Source organism: Haplochromis burtoni, unplaced genomic scaffold, assembly GCF_018398535.1.
Source record: "Haplochromis burtoni strain Fernald_Lab_line unplaced genomic scaffold, NCSU_Asbu1 Contig_25, whole genome shotgun sequence".
In the NCBI taxonomy this organism is placed as follows: Eukaryota; Metazoa; Chordata; class Actinopteri; order Cichliformes; family Cichlidae; genus Haplochromis; species Haplochromis burtoni.
In genome coordinates this window covers 1,846,174-1,870,459 of record NW_024582386.1, presented here as the reverse complement: position 1 = coordinate 1,870,459, position 24,286 = coordinate 1,846,174, and the positions used below count along the sequence as shown (strand labels likewise).

At 43.8% G+C, this 24,286-nt stretch overlaps 1 protein-coding gene across 2 annotated transcripts in view; it reads right to left on the bottom strand.

Annotated features, from left to right (window-relative positions):
- Window positions 1-24,286, bottom strand: part of jarid2b (jumonji, AT rich interactive domain 2b) — a 106,277-nt gene that overhangs the window by 11,268 nt on the left and 70,723 nt on the right. The window contains exons 5-8 of one of the 2 annotated variants that reach the window (XM_014332147.2): window positions 12,592-12,804; window positions 9,463-9,707; window positions 3,022-4,474; window positions 317-921 (exon numbers count right to left, since the gene is read on the bottom strand). In XM_014332147.2, coding sequence (XP_014187633.1) covers window positions 317-921; window positions 3,022-4,474; window positions 9,463-9,707; window positions 12,592-12,804 — 2,516 coding nt within the window. The remainder of the gene's footprint in view (window positions 1-316; window positions 922-3,021; window positions 4,475-9,462; window positions 9,708-12,591; window positions 12,805-24,286) is intronic. The other variant, XM_014332146.2, reaches the window with a different exon arrangement.

Below are 24,286 nucleotides of genomic sequence, written 5' to 3'. Positions count from 1 at the left end.
TCTGGCACTGACGACAGGCCAGAAAAGATCGCTCCAACCGCACATTTACCATATAAACAAGACAATGTACATCAGGTTGGACCAAAGGAGTAAAAGAAACCCAACAATGCCTGCCAAAGTGGTATGAAAATAATACTAAGGGCGACCATAACATAAGGAAATAAGGTAGACGCCACTTGTTTCCATGCCTTGGAGCTGATCTTTAAACAGCAGGTCAATAAGAGACAAAAGGTGTTAACAGCATGTAATGACTTATCACAAGAAAAGTGCAGAGAGCAGAAACGTATGCATAAGCAATAACAAAAGGTAAACTTACGTGCCTCTTGTCTGTATGCTTCAAATGTGTGCCATAAACAGCAAGTGTCGTCTTCATCCTCACCTTGTAAATACACTTGTGCTGGTCACTGAGAACACCCCTGTCCTCCACCTCCTGCTCTTCCGCATGCTGCCTGTCCTCTTTGCCTTGTTTTTCCTGAGCGAAGAGCCGGCGCCGGCCCGCTTTGACCTGAGCCTCCAGTTCCTTCAGATGGTGATACACTCCATTGGTGCGGTGGTTTCCTGTTGCCCCTCCCACTATCCCGCCAACGAGCCCGTTTTTGGGCTCGTAGCGCGGCAGAGAGAAAGCGCCAGGCGCTGAAGAATCTGCGAGGCCCTCCAGAGGGCCGCGGCGAGACTCCAGGTCCCTTTTCTCCTGCAGCACATCAGTCTGCAGTCGCAAGCGCTCCTCAGCACCGAGTGAGTCGTAGGACAAGATGTACTGCAGGTAAGCCTCCTGCAGCTTGGCCAGCCGATCCTGTGCAGACTTGGGGATGCGCAGGAGGTCGGCGAGCTTGGTCCACTTCTTCAGGTCCATCACCTGCTGCATGCCGCCCATGTCATTGATGAGCTGGAAAAAACGAGACAGGTCCACTTCGCAGCCACCTGCATGGAGCAGAAAAAGAAGGTTCAGTAAGAGGAGAACATGAGCAGCACTTACAAAACCAGCGGCAAGTGGTGGTTTTGGAGTGTGTTCAACAGAACATTTGTTTCATAGACTAACATGAAAAAGTGACATAAAATAGCAATTCTGACTCATAAAATAATGTCGTGTACATAAAGAAGTTTTCAGTTTTCACTAATATAAACTCCGCTTCTTAAAAAGTCGCAGAAATCAAGCTAATCTAAAAGAACGCCATCTTGGGTCATCTGCTCCCTCCTGCCCAGTTCATTTTATTTGAAACAGCCAATCCACCTTTCAAAACGGATCTGAACCTTCATTGTGCCAAACACAGACACAAATTACTGTTAATGTAGAACTGATCTGCTGGGGACAGTAAAAGAAGTCATTTGAAACCAGGGTACCCTGGCTGGCTGCGCTGTGGACCGTTGGCTGCCAGGTTTCTCTGGCCAACAGCCCTCACTCTAGCCCTGGCTCTAATCTGTATTCAGCTGTATATAAAAGCTACACACAGCACAAGAGACTGCACAAATTCAACCAGGGCAAAACTAAACAGCCACTTGTTTGCACACATGAGAATTTGCACATGCACAAAGCTCACACATTGGATTTCCATCCCGACTCGAGGCTGTTTAAATGCTCATAAAACGCTTATGTCATCATGAGAAATAGAAGGTGACTGAGCAATCTGAGAGAAATATTGTTTTCATTGGCCGCCAGGCTCCTTTCTGATATGTTCCACATTGTTGCTGTCATCTATAAAACGGCGAGATACAAATCAGGCCGAATACTGCTGAAGCTCTCGGAGAACCAGTGATATCAACGGAAACAATAAGTAGTGCATAAGTGTCACAGTAAACAGTTTTATAGAGCAAAGGAGGCCAAACCACAGTTAAACTGCAGAATACAAAGGTTTTTGTGATTGTAAATCATCTTCTTTGTTGTACTTATCACCATAAACAGCAACATGTGAAAGACCAGGATCCAGGAGAAATTAAATTAGGAGTCTGTGACAAACCATACTCTGTGTGTGTGTCGATAAAGTACTGAGCAAATGTTGTTATTTTGTAACCTGTACTTGCACATTTTTTCCTATAAAGAAATTGTTTATTGAGGGATGTGGATAGCCATGTTTTGACTGGGTTGAGTGTGCTTGTGTTTATGTCCGTTTACTTGTTTGCTAATAATCACTCTTAGAAAGTAAGCTCTGGTTCTACGTGACAGTGTGCAGGAAGAAACCTGTGGCCTATCACTCATCACTCAAACTCTGCACATACTTTACATGCTCAGTATGCTCATTTACAGTTTCATAAATACATTCGGGAGTATGATAGAACAGCTTTACATTCTTTCATATAGAAAAAATAAAAACTAAATCACATATTCTCTCATGCTATAACATTGCTGTTGCACTCATTTCTCCCTCTGAAACATATCTCATGTTTCTTTAACGGCCTTCTGAAAAATCAAGTCCGTTCTTATTGGTCGGCAGGCAATCTGACAATGAAATGAATGAACAGTGCTTGAATTCAGTAATGCAGCAACAGAAATCAGCGTATGATTCTAAATGGCACAAACTATGTCATTGCACCACATCACACCATTTATTTTTCATGCTTACACAAAGAATCAGCAATTCTGAGTTTCCCCCTTCAGCAATATGAGAGCACTGTGTGACCAGAAACAACAACAATTCACTGGATCTTCAGCTCTTCTGACTTTTATGTTCAGTTGTGCCAGAAAAAAAATAAAAATAAAAAACACATGTGGCATCATCATGGTCAAGACTTTTTGAGGCAGCTGCTCCTTGTTTGTGGGCATGCTAAGCTGGCATTTTTGCAAATGTGTTGCAAACAAGGGTTTAAAAATTAAAAAAAAAAAAAAAAAAAAAAAAAAAAAAAGCCCGGTCAGCCAACTAAGCATTTTAGACGGTTCAGGTGCAGCTTGCAATTTTGCAGAGCTTTAACATCCCTAAAGAAAAAAAAAAGTCAACTCCAAACAAACAACACAGCATCTTACACTTAACACCCTAGCATACAGTACTGCTACTGTACATTCACATATACATGTGCGTGTTCACTTACCAATGACAGGTGGCTCATCCATGGTAATGCCCTGAGATTTAAGGTGCTTGCGGATGCAAGCCAGCCGCTGCACATTGGGGCCCCAGCGCCGGCCCAGCATGTGGACTCTCTGCACCTGTGTAACAAAACGCATCTCCTCGCTCAGCTTACACTCTGGTCGCCAGTCTGGTGGTGGCGCCACACGGCACATGCCAGCCACTTCAGCCTGTTCCCTCACCGCATCCAAGTACACCAGGGGGTCCTGAAACTCCCTTGGAGCCGGCCGGAAAATGGGGACTTCACCCAGGGCTGCCCAGCCCTCCGGCTTACTCCGGTGGCGCTCCCACTCCTTCTCTTGCTCGCGTTCCTTCTGACGCGTCAGCTCTTTCTCACGCTCCCACTCCTTGTCACGGTCAACAGCCCGCAATGCTGCCGGTTTGAGCTGTCCAGGGCTGTTGGTGGAAGTAAGAGGAGAAGAGGTGGAGGAGGACACAGAGGTTTGTTGGGGGTCTGAGGTAGTGCTGACGTGACTGGGGTTCGGTGAGTGATTCTGGCCTAATGAGGGGGAGGAGGCACTCCGACCATGGGACCTGCTCTGCTGCTGCTGTGCTTGTCGTATCAACATCAGCTTGCCAGCTGATGCCCGCTTAGGTCGCTGGTTCACCGGCTCCGCGTTGGCTGCTGGTGTAGAAGGAGGCAGGGTTTGTTGAGGAGGGAGAGTAGAAGATGGAGGTGGGGTAACAGGTTGAGTTTGTTTAGGAGAAGGGGGTGTTTCTGATTCGTGTCCATTAGAAATTGGAGTGGTAGACGAGGTGTTTTGCATGGTAGCTTTCTCTTGATTGGCCACCTTCTTGCTGCTGCTGCGGGTCTCCAAAGGAGTGGATTGGAGCTTGGCCTTCTTGGCCTCAGTGCCATGCGTTTTGGCTTTGTGCTCAACCACCCCCGTCCCCACCGAGTTGAGCAGCACCTCCAGACGCCGCTTGGAGTTCCGCAGTCCTTCTCGACCATGGCACTCCCCCTGGCCCTGCTGGCACAGTTTCTGTGCATCCTCCTTGGCCAGGGTGTTGTGCCGCTGCCCATTTAGCCTGCCGTTGGGACGGCCGCCGGCAGCCACATTGTGCAGCCCATTGGATAGTAGCACCTGTTTGCGGGTTTTTGCATTGCTGTGGTGGGCTGGTGCCGCTGCTTTTCCTGAGTTGGCCAGCCCATTGCTGGCTGCTGGCTGGCTGTGCTGATTGTGATTGTTCGCTGACGATGGTGCCGAGGCGGCGCTGTTGTGTTTGTTGCTGCTGCTGAGTTTGGTTTTCTTGCCCAGTTCTTTCTGTTTGGCTTTGGTGTAGGTGACGTGGCCCTTGGACACGGTGGCTGTGTACTTCTTCACAGTTTTGGAGGGCAGTCGGAAGTCGCGGCTCTTTTTGGCACCATTGACGGCTTGTGCCGAGCCCGCCCGTGTCAGCCCGTTTACTTTAGAAACCTGAGATGCACAGAAGAAGCAGGGAGAGACAATTGAGACATGTTAGATGTCATAGAGTGACCAATCTTACAAAAAAGGACTCATTGTAAGAAACAACAGTGGGTGGCATGCTGACCGAGTTTAAACAGAACAGAACTGCTGTTGTCAGGTCAGATTCCTTTCATTGTTAAAAACACAGAGAGAGAGAGAGAGAGAGAGAGAGAGAGAGAGAGAGAGAGAGAGAGAGAGAGAGAGAGAGAGAGAGAGAAAAAATAAAATTATCAGAATGTACAAGCCAACACATGCAGGGGCGTGGGCGCACCCACACTCCATGCTATGAAGAGGCCAAACATTCAGATGCTAGCTGTGCAGTAAAACATTTGGCTGGTCAGACCAAAGCTATTTGCGGAAACCGTCGCTATTCATTAGGGAGCCAATCAACTGTCTAGATTACTATACTTTTAAAATCTGCTGCACTTTTGTAGACTGCTCTCAGCACAACGACTGAGATTCAGCAAAGGATATGTGCAAACCAAAACCAAAGCCACTACATCCTGAGATAAACAACAGTTTAGAGCGAGTACAGAGCGAGAGAGAGCGAGAGAGAGAGAGAGAGATGGCAGACATGAAATGGAAAGCAGGGATGGCTCCTTGATTTCTGCTAGCAGATGGCTGGACAGTATGAGGTAGAAGGTGGGGTCACTGGGATGGAATAAAATCCCATCAGGACGTATAAAAATAGCCTTTTATTTGGCTATCGCTTTTTTAAAAATGCCAGACTTCATTTTTTGGGGTAAAAAGGTGTTTTAATGGACATGATGGAGAAGTATGGAGAAGCAAGTGAGTATATATTGAGCACATGTGTGTTTAAGTCTTTAAACCCCCAGCTGTAGATCTGAGGTTTGGTACAGTGGTGTCTAGTTCCACCGCTAGCATACTGGGATGCAGCTGTGGGAAGAAACATGGCCACCCTCTCCCTCAGTTCAAAGAGCTCTACAGCTGCCTCAGCACATGTTAAACTGTGTTGTTTTTTTGTCTATTTTCCCATTAGAGCGTGGCTCTTTCTGATGTGCCCATTATTTGTCCAGCTTTCACTCATATTTCTCTTCATAGCTTTATTTCCTGCCTGTCTCTTTTTTCCCCCCCCAAAGGTATTTCATCTCTATACATATTTCAGAACATTATCCCCTCTCATCCCACCTTAAAAGCTGCTAGAGGTGTCTGTGGAGTAAAACATCCCTTGCACTCTAGGCCAAAGTATAAACACTTTATTTTAGTACCAATACCAATATCTATTGGCAAAAAGCTAATATCTGTCAGGGCTCTACTTTTACCTTCTTTTTGGTTAGCCTATACATGAGAATGATAAGAAATCTTAAGATCTTAAGAGTTAAAGATCCCTGTTTGCTTGTATGAAATGGTAAAGTGGGGATCACGGCTCTGTAGTTATACCAGTGAAAGCTCCTTCAAATACAAGCCAACATGATTTTATTGTATGTCTTTTTTCTCATGTTTCAAAGTCATGCATTCAAAGCACGGCTAGGCAGATTTGTACACAACACATGACAGAGCCCTGCTTTTCATTAGAAAACATGAAAAACAAAATGCGTCTGTATTTTATTGCTGTCATTCTGCTGCGTCTGTCTGTTTGGACTAGCTGGAGGTGGACCACATGAACAAGGCGGGAGGGAGGATGGGAGAGGATGGAGTTATCAATCACAGCCAGGGCGCCACAGGAGGGAGGTGACAGCCGGTCCATTGACAGGTTCGCCTTTGAAGGGCTCTCGTGTCACGTGTGTGTGTGTGTGGATTGTATTGTGTTTGCCTCAGGTGGTGGGGGGCCGACACAAAGACCAGGCCATTAAAAGATAAGGGGGAACTGAAACCTAACCCTGCCTCCGTCAATCACTCCCCCCGTCTCCCTACATACACAAACGCTTCTTCTCACAATGGAGGGAAAAGAACGCCAAAAATAAAACAGGGGGACAAGGCAGAGGGAGGAGTAAATGCAGATCGAGTAGAAATAGGAGCAGATAAAGTAAGTCTGCCGGCTAAAACGCTGTTTTCATGAGATAAACAGTGACAAAAAAAAAAAAAAAAAAAAAAACCTCCTACGACTCCAAAACTTGACTACCAAAAAGAATATATCCACAGATAAGAAAAGTTTCAGGCAACAGGTTATTTAGGGCAACAACGATGTCTAAACAGCTGTCTGTCATAAAGCTGCAGGATAAATATGGGAAGTATTTGTCATATCTAATCAGCAACTTTTGCTGACAATGTCAGAGACAACAAAACTGTGATGACACCTTCCTGCCACAAGAGGGCTCAGAGGACCGCCTCGCTTAAAAAGGGTGGGGGGGGGCTCTCAGCAGGTCTCCCTCACTTTTTATTTGGTGTGGTGGAAAAGGAGGAAGGCAAGAGTGATGATGAGGTAGAATATGAAAGAAAGAAAGAAAGAAAGAGAGGTTCACTTCTAATAGCGACTGGCAGCGAGAAATGAAAAGAACGACGAACAGAATAAGAGAGACAATAAAGAGCCAAAAGGAAAAAAAATAGAGCACACAGACAGAGGCAGGAGGCAGGCAGCCGGAGACTGTTCATTCGCACGTGAGCGGGAAGGAGAGGGAGGGGGAAAGGAGGTGGGTCTAGATGACATCATGTGTTGCTATAGCCCAGCTGAGGCCTGCCAGGAAGATTTTTAACACACAATATCTGCAGGAGCAGGCCCTGAGAAGGAGGCGGGGGTGGGGTGGGAGATAGACAGCGAGAGGAGGCCAGCCAGAGGATAGAATAAGACAGCAGAAAGTTTAACCCTTTCAAAGCTTTGCTGACTCACAAAAGAAAGGAAAAGAAAGAGACGCAGGGGAAGGCAGAAAATCCGGCCCTACATGCAAGATTATTGTGTTTGACAGGCACAGAATTATTTACTTACTTTTTTGTAAATTGGTGTGTTCTAGTAAGTCCATAAAAATGTGTGTGTGTGCATTTGGATCATACAGAGATTTGGTCATCTTGTGTGTTTTCTGATGTTTATGGCTGCTCAAAATAAAGACAGTGCTGAATGTCTGATACGCAGCGTATAAACGTATCCATCAAATGTTCCTGTGATGCAATGACAACTGGTGGGTTAAATCCTATTCTGAACTCTAAACGGTCTCCTTTGCTGGAGTGATTTATGATGCAACCACCAGAACACCTTAAAAGTGAGGCATAAATCTGATTTAAGTCTTCAATTTCCTGTCACTTGCAAAGCAACGCAATCCAGGCAGGTCAGGCTGATTTTTAAGCAGTTGAAGAAAGGTCACAATAGCCCAGCACCAACAACATACACAGTTTACTAACCGGCTCATAGGAGCTTGCTTGAAAGGATGCCCTGATTAATGCAACATGGGCATTTGAATAAATAGTGGAGGAATGACCATATTCAGTATTCAGAATTGCAAATTGCATTCATCAAACTCGATGCCCTACCCAAGTTTATTATCCATGCTGCACAGTGTGGCTAGCAGTAGTTGGTGCCTTCAGGGAGGTTAATTGAAGACTGCGGAGAAACTAAATAAGAGTCTTCTTCCAAACAATGGAGTCAGTCCTGCTGCTTTTTTTATTTTTTTTTTATTAAAATGGATCAAATCATGTTGTTTTTTTTTAACTGTGTATACAAGCTGCTATTAAATTAGTGAGAATGACCATGAATTGAATTATGATCATGTTTTACCCCTTTTTTTTTAGATTAAATACACACAACCACAGAGTTTGTTTTACTGCTACAAAAATCACTTGACCTTTTCTATGGCTTAGCCTGAACTGTCACCGTTGGTAATGTGTCTAAATTTGTGTGTCTTTTGAACACACATGGTTAACACACAACTTGTTCATGATAATTGGAGGGAGAGCGAAAAAGAAAAAACAAAACTAATCCTTCCAAATGATTGGAGCCATGTTGTCAAGGGCAAAATCAGTCTGTCTGACACAGGAGAAGAGAGAGAGTGAAGCATGAAAATTGGTAAAAAGAAAAAAAAAAGAAAGAAAGAAGAAGAAGACAGTGAGGATTGCTGAATGAGAGAACATGAGGAAAACCAAAACACACCGTGCGATAGAAGCAAAAGAATAACACTGGGTGCCAGCAGTGTGCGAAACGGAGCGAGGGAGAGAGTAGAGGAAGAACAGCAGAACAAAGGCCGGTGGGTAAGTGAGGCTGAAGTTTGTCTTGGCAGGCAGTCACTCTCATTGAAATTCCTTGTTGGGTTTGCTGGACAATTCCAGCCACTTTAAAAACCTGAAGCACATGTCTGTGTTTACACCAGCAGCAGTGCGGTGGAACAACGAGAAAACACCACCGCGAAATAAAGGCTGGCATTTCAAATATGGCGGGTTAAAGACGAAGCAGGAGCGAAAAAGGAAAGCCGATCGAATGCGGAGCCTCAGCAGTCACCTGCCTTTAATTAGCCAGCGTGGCCAGAGGAATGACACTTATCAAGCTGAAGACATCTCCAGCCTCCCCTTTTCCTGTTTTTCCCCTCTTTCACTTTGTGGGGTTCCTTGAAACCTGCTAAGTGCCATGGAGAGGCAGGCAGGATTTCACAGCCCCTAGCCAGCACTACTAAATATAGCTGCAGTCGCAGCAGGCCAAAACACAATCATTACTCTCCCAGACACAATGGATGGAGGAGAAGGGAGGCAAAGAGAGAAGACGAGAGGAGGAGAGGAGCAGAGGAGGAATAAAAGTGTTAAAAATAATAAGATCTGTAAGAAAAGAGCAAAGTAGGAAGGAGGTAATGTAAAGAAAGCACTGCAAATACACCACAATACATCAGAAGGTAGGCAAGCACGACACAGGAGCAGTTAGGAGAAACCACAGAGAGGAAGATTTAAAAAAGATGGAAGATGGGTAAATAAAAATGGGAATCTCTGGAACTGTTTTCACTCTTTTCCATCTCCTTTCAGCCTATCACAGCTCTGACACGATACTGAGAGACCAGCGCTGGGCACTTCTGGCCACACACTACCTGCTTGCGCAGGTCCTCTGAAGTTCTCCTCAGTGGCAGCCCGTTGGCTAAACCTCTACTGTTGGCCATGGCCTGCAGCTCCCTTGCGTGCTCCCGCGCCTCTGCCCGCTCGCTGCGTTCTCTCAGGAGGGGCGGAGGTGGAGGTGGAGGGGGTGGCAGCGGCGGGGCAGGCGCATCCCTGCCGTGAGCGCCGCCCTTGGGCCTCGGACTCTCCCTGGTCCCCGCTTTACTGTGGCTGTGAAAAACTGGAAGAAGGGGCAAAGATGAAACACGAGGATCAGGTGTTTTGCTTTTGCAATTCTTAATAATAAAAAATAAAAATAAATAAATAAATAAATTGCTGCCTGCCAACATCTATGTTTTCGTATGCTTCAAAGAAAATCAGAGTGAGAGAGGAGAGAAGAAACAGTTCTGTGCTTTCCAGATTCTGGAGTAGAAGTTTCTAGTCTGCGGAAGCCAAAAGCAAACAAACAAATTAAATAATTAAGCTACTGCAGAGACTGGAAAGTTCCAAAAGTACATACTTCATATAGATATATATATGTATAGGACATATAGTATGCTTTTCAGGCTAGCATCTGCCTGTGCCAAAAAGCAGAATGGGTTTTACCCATTTGGGACTAAACCACAACGACCACATAGAAAACTCTACACAAACATTTGAGGTGACAGGCTTTTGGCAAACACATACGCCCCAATCAGTGAAATATGCATGATTTAAGGTGGGCATGAAAACACCTTTGTGCTACGTGTCAATGAATCTGTTCAAAATAGACTTCGACTACATAAACCACCCCCGAGATGATGCTAAGCGAGCCCAACAGGAGAGCGGCAATTAACATACATTGAATGGCTCTCTCTTCAGCTTTTATGAGGCTCAATTTTAAAGTTTTACAGAGTCTTAAAATCAGCTGCAGCGCGAACACGCACACAGCACAGTATGCGTTTATTCTGAAAGGTGCGTCATTGTTAGTTGGTACGTGGATGTCATGTTTTTTTGTTTATTTTAGCAGCAGTGCGTGTTGATGTGTGCGAGCGTGTGCATGCTTGCTGCATTGCACGTGTGGTTCGATGAAAAATGGGAGAAATTCTGACATTTTGAGAAGTGATCTAAGCAAGAAACTGAGCCCAATAAAAGCTGTTTAATTTAGCTATGTCAACATGGCACATGGCCCAGAGAGAGAGAGGGAGACAGAAATGAAGGGATGGCGCCCTGAGGGATGGCGCCCTGATGAATGGCCTACAATCTCAGGCCTTTCCTGTCTCTACCTCCCAGAATAAAACCTCTCTCTGCGTCGCCATTTCTATTTTCCCATTTCCCTCACCCCCGCCTCCCATTGAGCCCATATAACTGTCCTCCTGCTGGAGATTGGCCCAAGCTGCATATTAAAGTGTCACGTTTGACACAAATCTTAATACCACAAAATGTACCGAGGTGTGAGCGTGTGTTTTTTTCCTCCACGAGCTTAAACACTCTTAACCAAAGCAGCGACCAGGTCGTCGTTGACTGCGTGCTCACACCTACTTGTGTACACTAAATGCCCGTTGCAGTGTCTTTAACCCCCCTCCCCCCCCTCATCTAGAGTGTCCCCTTGCAAAGTATATCTACCGATTTACCCCTTATCTATTTATTTAGCATATCACAGTGAAGGCGCCGAGGTGCTTTGCAAACAGTGTTTGTATATGAGATAAGAATAAGCTGTCCTCCTGCACAGAACAAGCCTGGGTTTGTTCAAACAGGTTACACTACCCCACCGTGCGTGCTACTTATACACATGCGTAGCATACACACTATATTTTATGTTTAAAAACTGCAGCTACAGATGGTTTTTTAAAAGGATGAGGGGGAAGTACGCGTAGATAGGAGAACGCCAGGGGCCGGCACTGCTCGGGAGCGAGTGACACAAAGGCAGCGAGAGTTTAACGTTTAGCAAATCAACGAACCTCTCCCTCCCGCTTTCTTTTAATCCTACCAGTGTCTCCCGTAGTCTCTCTCCTCTTTCACATTCCACTTGAGAGGATGACCGGGTTGGGAGGGGGGAGGCTGAGCAAAGTGTTCACCTTTCAAATCCTTTCTGGCGGTAATTTTACAGACTTAGAAGGGAGTGAAAGTCAGGGATGGAGGAAATGTGAAACTAGATACAAAGCCCTTTATGGGGGGGATTTTATATCTGAAAACTATATGAGACTAATGGTTTGTAGGGGAAAAATAAAATAAATAAAAGGACGAGATTGATGTGAAAAAGAATGGGGGTCAGAACATACGTTACAAACCAAATAAATAAAGTAACAGGGACAGTAGAAATATTCTGGATTCTTTTAAATCTGCTCTGCTGTGCTGCAAGTCTATTTATAACCAGACTGCTGAAATCGTGTCATGCTTCGTTTCAGTTTGCTAAAACCCAAATTTAACTCCTATTGGAAAAAACATATAAGAAAGCCACTTGTTAATTTGCAGATTTCTATGTAACATTTCTGCAGCGTTTTGCACAACTCTGTATGTGTATTCATCCAAATGTCTATTTGCCCCAAGGGGCATGCTGTAACTGTGCTGCGTATGTGTATCAAGGGCCCTGGCCAGCTGTTGCAGTGTGTGCATAAACACCTTGTTAGGGCTTAGTAAGCTAAGTGTTAATTGGGGTGGAAAGAGTTGATGCGCCGCTCCACTATCCCCATGTGACTGCGCCTCCCCCTCCTCCTCTGCAGTTCAAAACAGCAGTGCTTAGGAAATCGCTCACATGCGCACATGGGCAGAGGGACGCACACAAACATACTCTGACATGAACTGTAAAAATCAGGCTCTTTGTCGCGCGACTCATTCTGTGCTCCTACATTAACTCGATGCTTTTCCATGGTTTCCATTTCTCCGTACATATTAAACCCATCCCTACCCTGGAGTGCCCCATCTTTTCCTCCTCTTCCCTCAGTTACATCTCGTAGCACCACTTTTATTTTTCTGCGTTCTCTCCTCCATTAACTCCTCTCACCGGGGTCTCCGAGGCACGTTACACCGACAGAAAACATTCCCCCTTTCGTTCAGCGTGTGAAGACGGGAGATGCGCTTTTGGTAATAGAAAAAAAAAAAAAATACACGGCGTGCTTCGTTCCAAACTCTGACGCCGTCCTTACCGTGCCCATTAAGCGGCTGCCTGGCGGGAAGCTTGCCCTTGCGGGGTGTCGAGTGGCAGGAGGAAGAAGCCGAGGCTTGGCTGCTGCTTCCCGCAGAGTGTACGCCACCTCCATTCCTCACCTGCTCCTCCTCCTCTTCGTCGTCTTCCTCCAGGTCCTCCTCCTCCTGGGAGCTTCCGAAGTAGGCCATATTGCTGGGCAAGGCAGAAGAACCTGAGTGCAGAGGGGAGGTGGTTAGTAGGGGGAGGAGCAAGGAAATAATTACAACTTAAAAATAATTTAAAAAAAAAAGAAAAAAAAAAAAAGAACACCTCTCAACTGGAAGTTTAGTCTATTGCCAGTCTGCTGTCCTACTTCACCACAATACGCATTAGGGAGCCCCAAGTGCATTTTAATCTCAGACGTTATAAAGGGAATCAACATCAGCACGTAAGTGGTGAAATATTATAGCAAAAATAGAAGTTGCTCAGGGGTTTAAGAATAATGGGGCTTTTCATCTGTTATTATCCCAGTTGGTGGCTTATTGATGCTTTGTAAACCGCTCTGCACACAGCAGTGCCATTGTTGCCGACAGTCAAGTGGAGAAATGCACAAACACAATTAAGGAAATGTATAGCACAATGTCAGAATGATGACAGAATGACAGGATATATGCATATATCATATATACCCCGCTCCCCCCAGTACGTTCCCAATTGTTCATTAGATATTGTACCATCAGCTTCATTTATAGAACTGTCATTGTCAGTGGGTTAGCTGACCATTGTCTTGTAAACTTCTCACTGGGCCAAAGAGTTTGACAACAGCCGCTGTGGTTCTAGCAATATCAGTAGCAATATCAGTAGCAATGCAATGCACTGTCACGCGGTGCTAAGGGAGAGGGAGAGAGATGACTAGCAACCATTTTATTGATAGCTGGAAGCGCTGCAAGTACGCAACAAGCCGTCTTTCCACAGAGGTGACAGTTTGATGGTGACAGTTTTATTGAGAAATATATAATGTACATATCTAACTCTGGTTTCTAAAGTAACTCTTCCACAAAGCGCTGCTCCCTCGCTCTCTCTAGCTGCTGAACTAATCCCAAATCTGTCGCGTTCACTCTTCCAAACAGGATTACTGTCAATCTCCAACTCTACTGGAGAAGAAAACCAACTTTCTCTTTTTCTTTTTACTTTTCCTGTCACACTCAATCACTTTCATTGACATCTGAGAAATCTAACTCGGTACGGTGTTTGGCAGTGGGTTGCCTATAACATTACCTCCGTTAGCTCGACGCAGACATACAATCGCTCTCACAAAAAAGGTCATAAAGCCCAAAGCTATGTTGTTAAATCTCATAATGTTGTACTCGTAAATCAGCGTGCAAAAACAGCTGGGCCGGTCATGCACATGCAGGAATAAAGAACAGGAAGGGAAGCATGCAGAGCGCAACGGCAGTGATGTCTACGAATACAGAGGCGCAGTAGGAAATCGCTCAATGCCTCGAACTGATTCCAGAAAAAGAAAACAAAAAACCACAAATACAAATACAAAAATCTAAAAATGAGTAATAGATTATGAGTTTTCCACCTATCGCTGCAGGTACCCTCAGCAGGCATGTTTAGGTGAGTCTGTCGTCCCAGCATATCACCACATCACTTGGTGCACTTACATTTTCGTTCTGAAGATGGGATTGAGTTTAAGAACAACAACACGAGGACATGATGGCAGAGGTGAGAAATCGAGCTAAAGAAACTGAATGCCAAAGCATCTTATCGGCTTTCGCTGGGAGGTTGGGTTTTTGCAAGAAACAAATGATTTTTTCCCGAGGACTCTCACTGCATGGACTGTAAAAATCGGTACTCACCAATACTACAGATCAAGTACAACTCTGGATCCCAGAGCAGACAATAAACAGCCCATTGTTTATTGTAATAAACCCCTGAGAACTAAGTGAAGGAAACCGACCGCTCCCGTGTGCAAAACGCTTGTGTATGCAACATGCATGAGTGACCTTGGGCACACTTAACATTTTTAACTTTTTAACTTGTACAATTAGTTTAATAATGTAATAATAATGTAATTCTAAAACTACATGGTTACGATTGTCGATTTGTGCTTAACAGAAATGTGTGATCATGGCACAGTCTCACAGCTTTAATTAAATCTGGCTGCGATCAGGAAACCGTGGATTTGTACAAAGTTGTTGGTCGTTTATGACTAAATCGATTACATAGCATGAGCGACCACTGTGGGTTTATTACCCTTTTCAGGGGTTTCAATGTTTAACGGGCAATTAATGAACAGTAATGTGTGATTATACACCAATTAAAATAATCTTAATCCTCTAAAAAATAGGCTGAATTCAAATAGCCTGCCTTAAACTGTGGGCCTACTTAAATTTACATAGTGGATCTAAATTTATCCAAGCACATTATTTAATTAGCTCACTTGTTTTTCGAGAATATACTGAATATATGTAAGACCATTTTACATCTTATGAATGTAATACATTCAGTGGATGAATTAGGTGTTATACTTTCTGGACAGGCTATAATTTAGCAGGAAAATTACACTTGGAATTCATAAAGTGTTAAAAGGCCGGATAAAATGTTTTAGTGAGTGACAGTAATGCAATCATGTGTTGGTGATATGTAGAGTACTGTGCAAAAGACTTGAACCATCCTTCATTTCTCTGTATTTTGAGAGGGAAAAGGTGAAAAAGGTGCAATAATGTATAATAATTTAAGCTTTCTTGTAATTTCCTGAAGTAGTCTTCAGGAATAGTTCTCCAGGATCAAGGACATTCAAAGCTCTTCTTTGGATGTTGGCTGCCTTTTAGTCTATTCTGATCCAACACTGCTTCAATAACAGTGAGGTTCAGGCTCTGGGGAGGCCAATCCATGACTGATAGTGTTTCTATCAATGTCACGCTGATAAATGAAGCCGTTACCAACCAGACGCTTTGCAGATGGTATTGCATGGTGGATCAAAATCTGATGACACTTTTCTGTGTGTGTGGGGGGGAATACCCAGCAAAGACCTGACACAGGACCCGAGAGATGCATCCGATTTCTCAAGTTCACCCAATTTCTTAAGGACGTTACTTTCAGAAACTGTTCATCTGCTGTAGACTGTTTTTCTTTTGTTCTCCACTTGCCAGGTTTTCAGCCTTAAGAGCTCTTAAGGAGTCACCTTGCAGGTGCAAAAGCACTATTTGATGCTCGTCAAACTGAGGTTTTTTTGTAGATTCCAGTACAGAAAATTGGAGCAAATGGTGTGTTTTTGCGACAGGCTGCTAGTAACAAAGAGCTGAATGATAATTGGTTCTTTGTTAAGCCGTCCGAGTTTTGGACAGCACTGTATCAATTTTTTTTCTGTTTCTGCTCAATCGAACTCAGTTTCTGGTGCAATTTTTGTTACATTTCTGTGCTATTTTGTCCTTTGACATTGTATTTTTACCTTTTTATATTATTGTAGGTACTTCTTCATGCTTTGGCTGCTCTAACATAAGAACTTCCCAGCTTTTGAGATTAATAAAATACTTCTCATCTGATCTGTGAAAAGTGTCCCACAAAGTGCATTTACTTCACAGCTGCCTGGATACATTCAACATTTGTGTGTGTAAGTGAGATTACAGTCACCCTTTAAATGATATCCTGACTAAGGCTAGGCTTTTCTAATAACTGTTACATCCTGAAGAACTCAACTTTATGTAACCATCACCTCAGAGTAAATGGCATGCTTTAGGAAGATTGCTGTAAACCAACAACTTACACTGGCACGGATTTGATGGCTTCCTTTTCGCTTTGGAGAACAAAAAGAAGCAGACTCGCTGAAATCATTATCCTAATTTTCCGACTTCCTTTTCTGAAGCGTGTACTACATCTTTAAACATAGATTAATTTTCGTTTTAAAGTGCAGTGACTATTATTGGCTGGCGAGAGGACATGTGGTTAGCACATGTCACGTTACATTTATTTTGAAAACTCGGTTTAAATAGCACACACATATCAAAGCTTTCCAAACACAAACTAAAGCCTGGTAATAATAAATCTTGTTGTGCTTTGGATCGTACTTTTTACACTCTCTGCCAGTTTCTAATTATCCCCTTAGAGAGCGAGAGAGAGAGGGAGAGAGGGAGAGGGGGGAGGGAGGGAGGGGAAAAAAGTGTGTAGTGGCAGCAGATTCCCTGAAAATTGCTGTTTCATCTGCTCTGTTTAACTTCGTACAGAGGTCTGACAGAAGTAACTGTTCTACATAGTTTAATACAGTCTTTGCATTCAGCCATAAAGTAATGCTGCATTTCAACATCAGCTCACACACTCCAAAAGAACTAGCATAAGAAGCTAAGACAACACACGTTCAGTGAGTGTTTATGTTGTGGTTTTGAGCATGTGAAGCAGAATGCAGACAATTATGGGAAAATTACAGTGGCACTTTTTCCTGCTACACGTTTTCTGGCTTGTAACCGTGGATCTGACCTCCGCATGCACAAACCAACAAGATCCAAAAAGCACCAACATATGTCCCTAGTGCCCCCCCATAAACACACACGCCAACAAACGCAGAGCATGCACACCTCGTTTATCTTGGCGACAGAGCAAACGCTCGTCTCGTAGACCAAACAAACACTCTAAGGCGGTACGCACACCGGCCCAGTCAGCTTCTAATGACTTGCTTCATTAGCTAAATGGCTGTAATTTACTGCCCTAAGCAGGGGTCAGCAGGCCAACGGCAACAGACCACAGGGGCACCTAAGGGCAAAGATGGGGGTGGGCGCTTGTTTTTGGATTCCAGGCAAATGGAGATGAACCGGTGAACATGTACAAACACTTTTATCTTTATGTGAACCGATTTAATGGGGTTACGGTAAGATAATTGTTAGGACTAGCTATTTAGCTTGTATATTAAAAAACAAAACAAAAATAAAATAATGTCAGATTGGTACAACTGAACAGTTGTGAGCTGCTTGTTTTCCTGTGCGTGTTTAATTGTGAAAGAGCCTAAGAGTTCAACACAAATCATTTAGTCTTTATATTTTTAATGAAACAAAGGCTAAAAATTTGTTTTGTAATTTGCTGTGGTGATGTGCTGGGAAAGAAGAGAAATGATAAAATAGTGACTGAAGGCAAGGTTCAGACAAGCAAGGAGATGTCACAACAGCACATGGGCCTAGAGACCCGTCAGTAATTTTGGCAGCCTCTGGTCACTAGAGAAAAATCCGTATTCTAGTCCTAGTTGGTGGGTGTGGTTGCTAGGGGCTGTTAGCCGTCGCTCGATGAAATCTGTTGAAATGATGATTTTGCACCGAATCTCTTAACAGTTGTTTTTGTCACAAGCAGATCTGCAGTAGTTGCCTATAGTTTCCATGGAAGATGCATGCAAGCTTTAGTGAAACAAACTGGAAACAGAACATTTGTCTTCAAATTTAAAGTTGCGCTTCACCACTGCAACCAACACATTTCACCGATTCACGCAATCGCCTGCCAGCAACCCACCAGCAACCGCTTGCAACCGGTTGGGGAATGCACATTTCTTGCCCACCGACTGGTGGTTGAGAGATGGTCAATGACAGATCTCTAGGCCTGTGTGAATGAGGGCCCAGTATATTCAAGATCCCCACAATAACACTGTCTAGAATTTTGGAGAGCAGCAGAGGGAGGGACAATTACACAGACGGAGCCTGCCAAACATATTTAGTGATCCAATACTGACCACTGGCATGACCACAGCAGTGGCAACAATACTTCTGGAGCAGATACCAGACATTTACAGCCCTCATCTATCAGTGCCTAAAAACTGTACAGAACACTCACCCATGCACACAAGGTGGAGAAAACACAGCTCATTCTTTCCCCAAGATCTCCAACAGGGCATGTGCACAATCCCACAATTACACCAGCTTTTCATCCACCTCATTCCGGCCGCAGACAAATCATAATTAGGTCTGAAAGAGTCTATTAGGATTGTCATTTTTAACGGGGCTCTTGGGTGGGGGGCATAATTATAAACCCTCCATTCTCTGGCTACCCTTCTTTTGTCCCCTCAACAGGAATTGAAACAATGAGGACAATTTAAATAGTCAATCAGGAGGGTTTAGCTGCCATGGGGACATGTGGTTGTGCTGACTTAGTTGTAAGTGCTCGATGTGTGTTCAGGAAGTATGAACGCTGTTTTGAAGGGAAGGTAGGAAGAGGAGGTAAACACGGGTCCTCCGGTGAGGAGAAGTTACAACAGCTGAGCTGTGCCAAAACTCTTCATCGTTCTCTTAGAGGGGAAAAGGGATTAGGGATTACATTTCCAATTGACATTCCTTTATGTCAGCTAAACCATTAACTCCACAAACAGCGGCTCTGCTTTTAGAAGAGAAAAGCAGACTCCGTGAGTGTTGCATGAGGAACTCCTCCACAGAGTCATTACTGAAAAGAAAATCACAAATGTATGCACACACATATCGTTCCAGGCCTTAAATCAAAACAGCAATCATACATTTGGAGGAGAGAAAAGTGCATTATCCCTGAAGGAAACACAGCTGTCACAGCAGCAATGCACTTAAGAAACACACGAGTAGCTGTCAGACTTGAATCTTTTTCTTTGAAAGCAGTCGGATGAGTGAAAGCAGTGAAAATGTGTTTCTAGTTTGGCAAACAATTTCTGGCAATAAAATACAAAAAAAACCAACACACACACAGACATTATTAATTCTAACAATCTAGCCACAAAGATAAAGATCCTTTAAATCCAATAAAGTGCCTTTATTAGAACTAGCTGTTTTTTGTTGTTTTTTTTAAAAAAAAAAAAACAGATGTGAACAACTCCTCGGTTGGTTTTGGTTCACATGTGTAATCACAAATGGGGATTCTGAGGTCTTTGGTTCACTAGGTCAGAGCTGGGAGGTTATGTAAGCAGAGTGGAGGGATTGGCCTCACTGAACCTGAGGAGAGGCACCACACTGGGGCTGGCAGGCAGAGGAGAAAGCCCACAGGGCAAAGAGCTAAGCGCTGTTGTAGCGTTCACACGCGCACACAGGCACAGGAAATTACAAAAAACAGGAGTCTTGCATAAGAGACTCATTTGCAATAGTGTGTGCACACAGTTATTAATTTACTCCCTAATCGTTAACCTCATCTTCGGTACTGTGTGTACTCTGTGTGTGCATTACTGTGCATTTGTTCCTCACTGAAGCAAATAAAGTAAATGACATCTTCCCCAAATGAATCACATAAAGGTGAAACTACTCAAACAGCTGTTATATCATTTATAGCCCATCAGCAGGGTGCATGTCATACACTCAACATTAAGAAAACTGTCCTCCAGGGCTTCTATAAGCTTGGTTATAGGTTAAAATTTAAAGATTACTGGGCAAAAGGTTAAATAGGTTTCAAAGGCAAGATAAAGGCAAGAGAAGGACATTAAAAAGGTGAGCATGGCAGCAAAAGCACCATTATGGCCAAAATGATAGTCATTGTTATTTTGATCTATATTGAAATCACAATTATAACGCTGCTTTCAGTAACATTCCTGCTAATGTACAAATGCAAATGCTGCACAATAAAATTAGAAACCCCTTTTTACTTAAATCAGGGTGTCTGTTACAGGAAAAACATACATTTCAAAACTTGAACACAAATTAAAATCAACAGGACGCCATCACATTTTTCTACGTTCTCCTGTTAATTAGAACATCTCTGCTGACAAATCAGGTGTTTGTTTACCTTGCCTAACTGCCTCTCCCAGAAGCAAAATAATTCTTTCTTTGTACCTGCTCGATGGATGTGACTAAAACCTGAAGCAGAGTACTTGACAGCTGTGAGATCGCTCCCTTTTTCCACCGTAATGTTTTGCATACAGCGCAAGTTTTGGAAAAATAACTGTGCACAGAGATAACGTCTCTTTTGTCCACCATGTTGACCATTGCCACAGAGCCTTCGACGCTCCCCTCGTTTAATGGGCTCTTATCTTTGACCAAATGCGATTGTGTTGGTGAATAAGTGTGTCTTTGTGAGTGGCGTGAATACGCTGCACGACTACGGACGACTAAGATGACGTTTGACAAATCGCGCTAGCAACCACTGTGTGTTTCTCTCTTGGCCTTCATGCATTCATTTCACTGCCATTTGTGGTGTGTTTTGAGAAATTGAATAAGTTAGTTGTGTTGCTCTGTGGCGCACGCACAACTCACTCAGCCGCACGCTTTCCATGTGATTTATTCACGGTTAACATCTCTTGCCCTAAATCCCAAGTATTTCCAAACAACCGGCGATGATTCGCCTTCTGCTGTGCAAGACATTAGATTTTTGTTTTGACAGCCTGTTATCGGTTGTATATCTGCCTGTTAATGTAGTGTTACTGGTCCGGACTAGCCCAGGAAACTTCAAGCTGCGCGGTGCAGGGAACAGCTGTGATTGGCACATGCGGCCGTGCTGTCAGGCGGTGATTTACGTTTGCTTTGTGTTCTTTTGTCGGAGCACGCATTTCCAATATCGGTCGATCGCCAAAAATCAGGATTAAGATTAAAAATTGATTTTCAAGTGTCTGCAGTTATTGAGGATTTTGTGTTTGTGCAGTTTCGGGTGCATTTTTCTTTTGTGTGTATTGTAAAGACTGGGGAACACTTGGGTTATAAATGATGCAGTGTGTGCCAACAATTACGGTGAATACACTGATACCAAGTCAAACATTACTCAGTTGATTTTTTAGAAAACAAAAGCAATCGAAACCATGTCAAATCATTTTGACTTTGACTGTGGGGGTAACTTAAATACTGAGCATCTCAATTTGAAATGAAAACCTTCACTCTGCTCTCATCAGTATTGCCCCCACCCTGTATGCAGCAGTACTACACTGTTACAACAGGCAGACAAGGCCAGAGGCAGACTGTCTGGCTACCACCCAAATGGCTTTCTCCATGGATATAAACAGCCCAAGTACAGGCCTGGACCACACATAAACACCATTTTGAGAACACAGGCAAGGACTGCGCACTCTGGCTTGTTTGCTACGGTGTGTGTCTGTGTGTTTGTGTGCAGGAGAAAAAGCTGAACAGTGGGATAAACACACATTGAACATAGACCCAAGACAGTGTGGGTGGTGAGCATACATGATGTGCATCCTTCTATATAGTAGATAGAAATCTCTGTTGCTGTTTTTTTGTTTCTTGTTACTTTTCTGTCCAGTTACTCCCACGTTGCATCAGAATAATCCAGCACCCCCTGCTCCCCCATGGAGGAATTAAAAATAGCTTTTCCTCAGATACAACAACAACACCACCACCACACAGCAGTCAGCCAATTCATTATCATAGGGAAAACAAATCCCACAAGAGCAAAATGGCGTCAATAAACAAGCTGGGATCGGATGAAAAGGTGCACCAACAACATGTTAACTGCGATTTCTCAACACAGACTGACACACGAGTCCTGCTTCTTTCACAACATTTCTTTTTCTTTTTTTTGGGTCGCTCACTTTATCGCTTCAAATCTTTCATGTTTTAACTGCTTTTATGTGGCTGTCTGAATGAGTGATGGATAGAACCCATTGGGTGGATGCTTAATGTTTTCCAGATAAGATAAGCAAACAACACTGCAGTGGATACACGGAGGGGGAGGAGGGGGGTAATACAAATTTATGCTTACACCTTGAACGTTTGACCTGGGTCACACCCCAGAAATCACCACTGATGAGATATTCTGGGCAGAAATGTCACTTAATGCTTACAGAAAAGAAAAAAAAGCTAAAAAATCTGATCAAAATGAAAGGGAAATCAGGGCTATGATTACACAGCTGGAGATTCTGTCAGAGACATTTTTGGTAGCTGACATGAAGGAGCCTAATGTGTGTGGTGGTCAGATCACCAGAGACATGTATCAGAATCTTAAAGGGGATTGGAGCTTTCAGATATCAAAGACTGGAGTCTCTTTGAAAAGATTAACCAGGCTAAAACAGATGTCCTCATGGGCTGCGTCTCCCTATATACCCTGCATGCTTTGTGCAGGTAGTTGGCGCGTAGACATAACCCCCCCCCCACACACACACGCAGAAAATGGTATGAGGGCACACAGGAGATAAGCAGGACAGGACACATCAGTGGTTGGTGTGGAATGCATACCACACACAAACCACCTGTAGCCACACACACACACACACACACACCCTCAAGGGCTCTGCTGACATTCTCCCATGTCCCTCTCTTGGTAAGGGTCCCTGCATATGGGTCACATGAGAGGCCAAGGGGAAAACTGAGCAGAAGAAGCCCTGCAAAGGAAAATGTCATCCTCACAGCATGGATGGAGCACACACGCACAGAGAGCCAAACTGGTGTCTATAAATACAGTGGTAGAACAGGGAGCGGCAGCACTGGGGGGGCTGTGGAAAACTGTTCAATCGTTAGCTTAGCAGCCTAGCTCTAAAATTAGCATTAAAGTGCAGCAGAGTGCAGCTAAACACTCGCTTGAAATCTGCTCGCAAAACACTAATTCAGCCCTTAATTATAAAGAGAGACAACAGCAAAACTGAGTCAGAACAAGTCACCCACGCTTCATTAGCCTGCAACTGCTCGTGTGTAAGGCACGGCGTTAGCTTAGCACCAAGTGATTAGTCTAATTTCAGCCACAAAGTATATGGGACATTGTATCATTAGCCTATGTAACATCATGGCCTATATATGTAAATCAAGGCTCATCACACGGAAGGCTCGAGTCCATTTTAGCAACTTCCAATTACACGTTTCTGAATGAGCCCTGTAAGGTTAAAATGACATCCCATAATAGGAGTATTCTCCTCAGAACAGGAACATATAGCCATTACGCCCGACAGACTTTAATCTAAATTTTCCCCCTCCCGAGTGTGGAGCGGACTTTTGTGGGAGGGGCAGAGGTTAATAACGATAACGGCAAATTAATCTATAGAGCAAGGTGTTTCTGTCTTTCACAGGAATTAACTTCGGTTGCGAGGACATTTTAAAGAAAAAAGGGTGGGTGAGATATTCCACGAAGGATAGAAGTCACAACCAAGGTTGTTTGAGATAAACGGTCCTATGTAATGTTTGGACCTTGGGATGAACGTGTCACTCCCTCTCCTCTCATTTTTCTTAAGAAGGGATGATTGAGAGCAAGGGGGTTATCGTTACATCACAACACATTCAGACAAGACATGTAGTAGACGTAGCTGTTTCAACATATACCTTACAGTGTAAACAGGAACAGCAAATTAAAGAGTGCACATGCATCAGATAAACCTAGAAACTGTCAAGCCGTCTCTATACTGAGCCATGATTGTCTCTCACCGATTCAAGATCGCATCGGCCTTGAATCCTGAAACTCTTGCATATTCTACAGAGGTTTTTGCGAGCTAAGATTGCAGATTTTTAAAGAGAATTTATAGTCCTGGGTCTTTTAACCTTGGCCTTGGAAATGTTTTAAGGTAATAAAATAAGTAGCACTTCATAGTTCTAGCGCAACAAGAAAAAAAACAAAAACTTTTTGCAGTGTCCTGGCAGAGGACTAACCCCCTCTGTATCCCGGCCAGCGGAGCATAGATCATAAGTAACATGAGCCCTTCATTAACTCAAGAGGGGAAAAAAAGAACAAGAGTTGTTTAGCAACCTTGAGTGTCGAGGATATCTGCGCTCCTTTGAGTGACTGCACTCAGTTTATCAGGTATCCTTTTGAGTTTTTAACCCAAATAGACAAACAATGCTGCTGTATGAGACAAA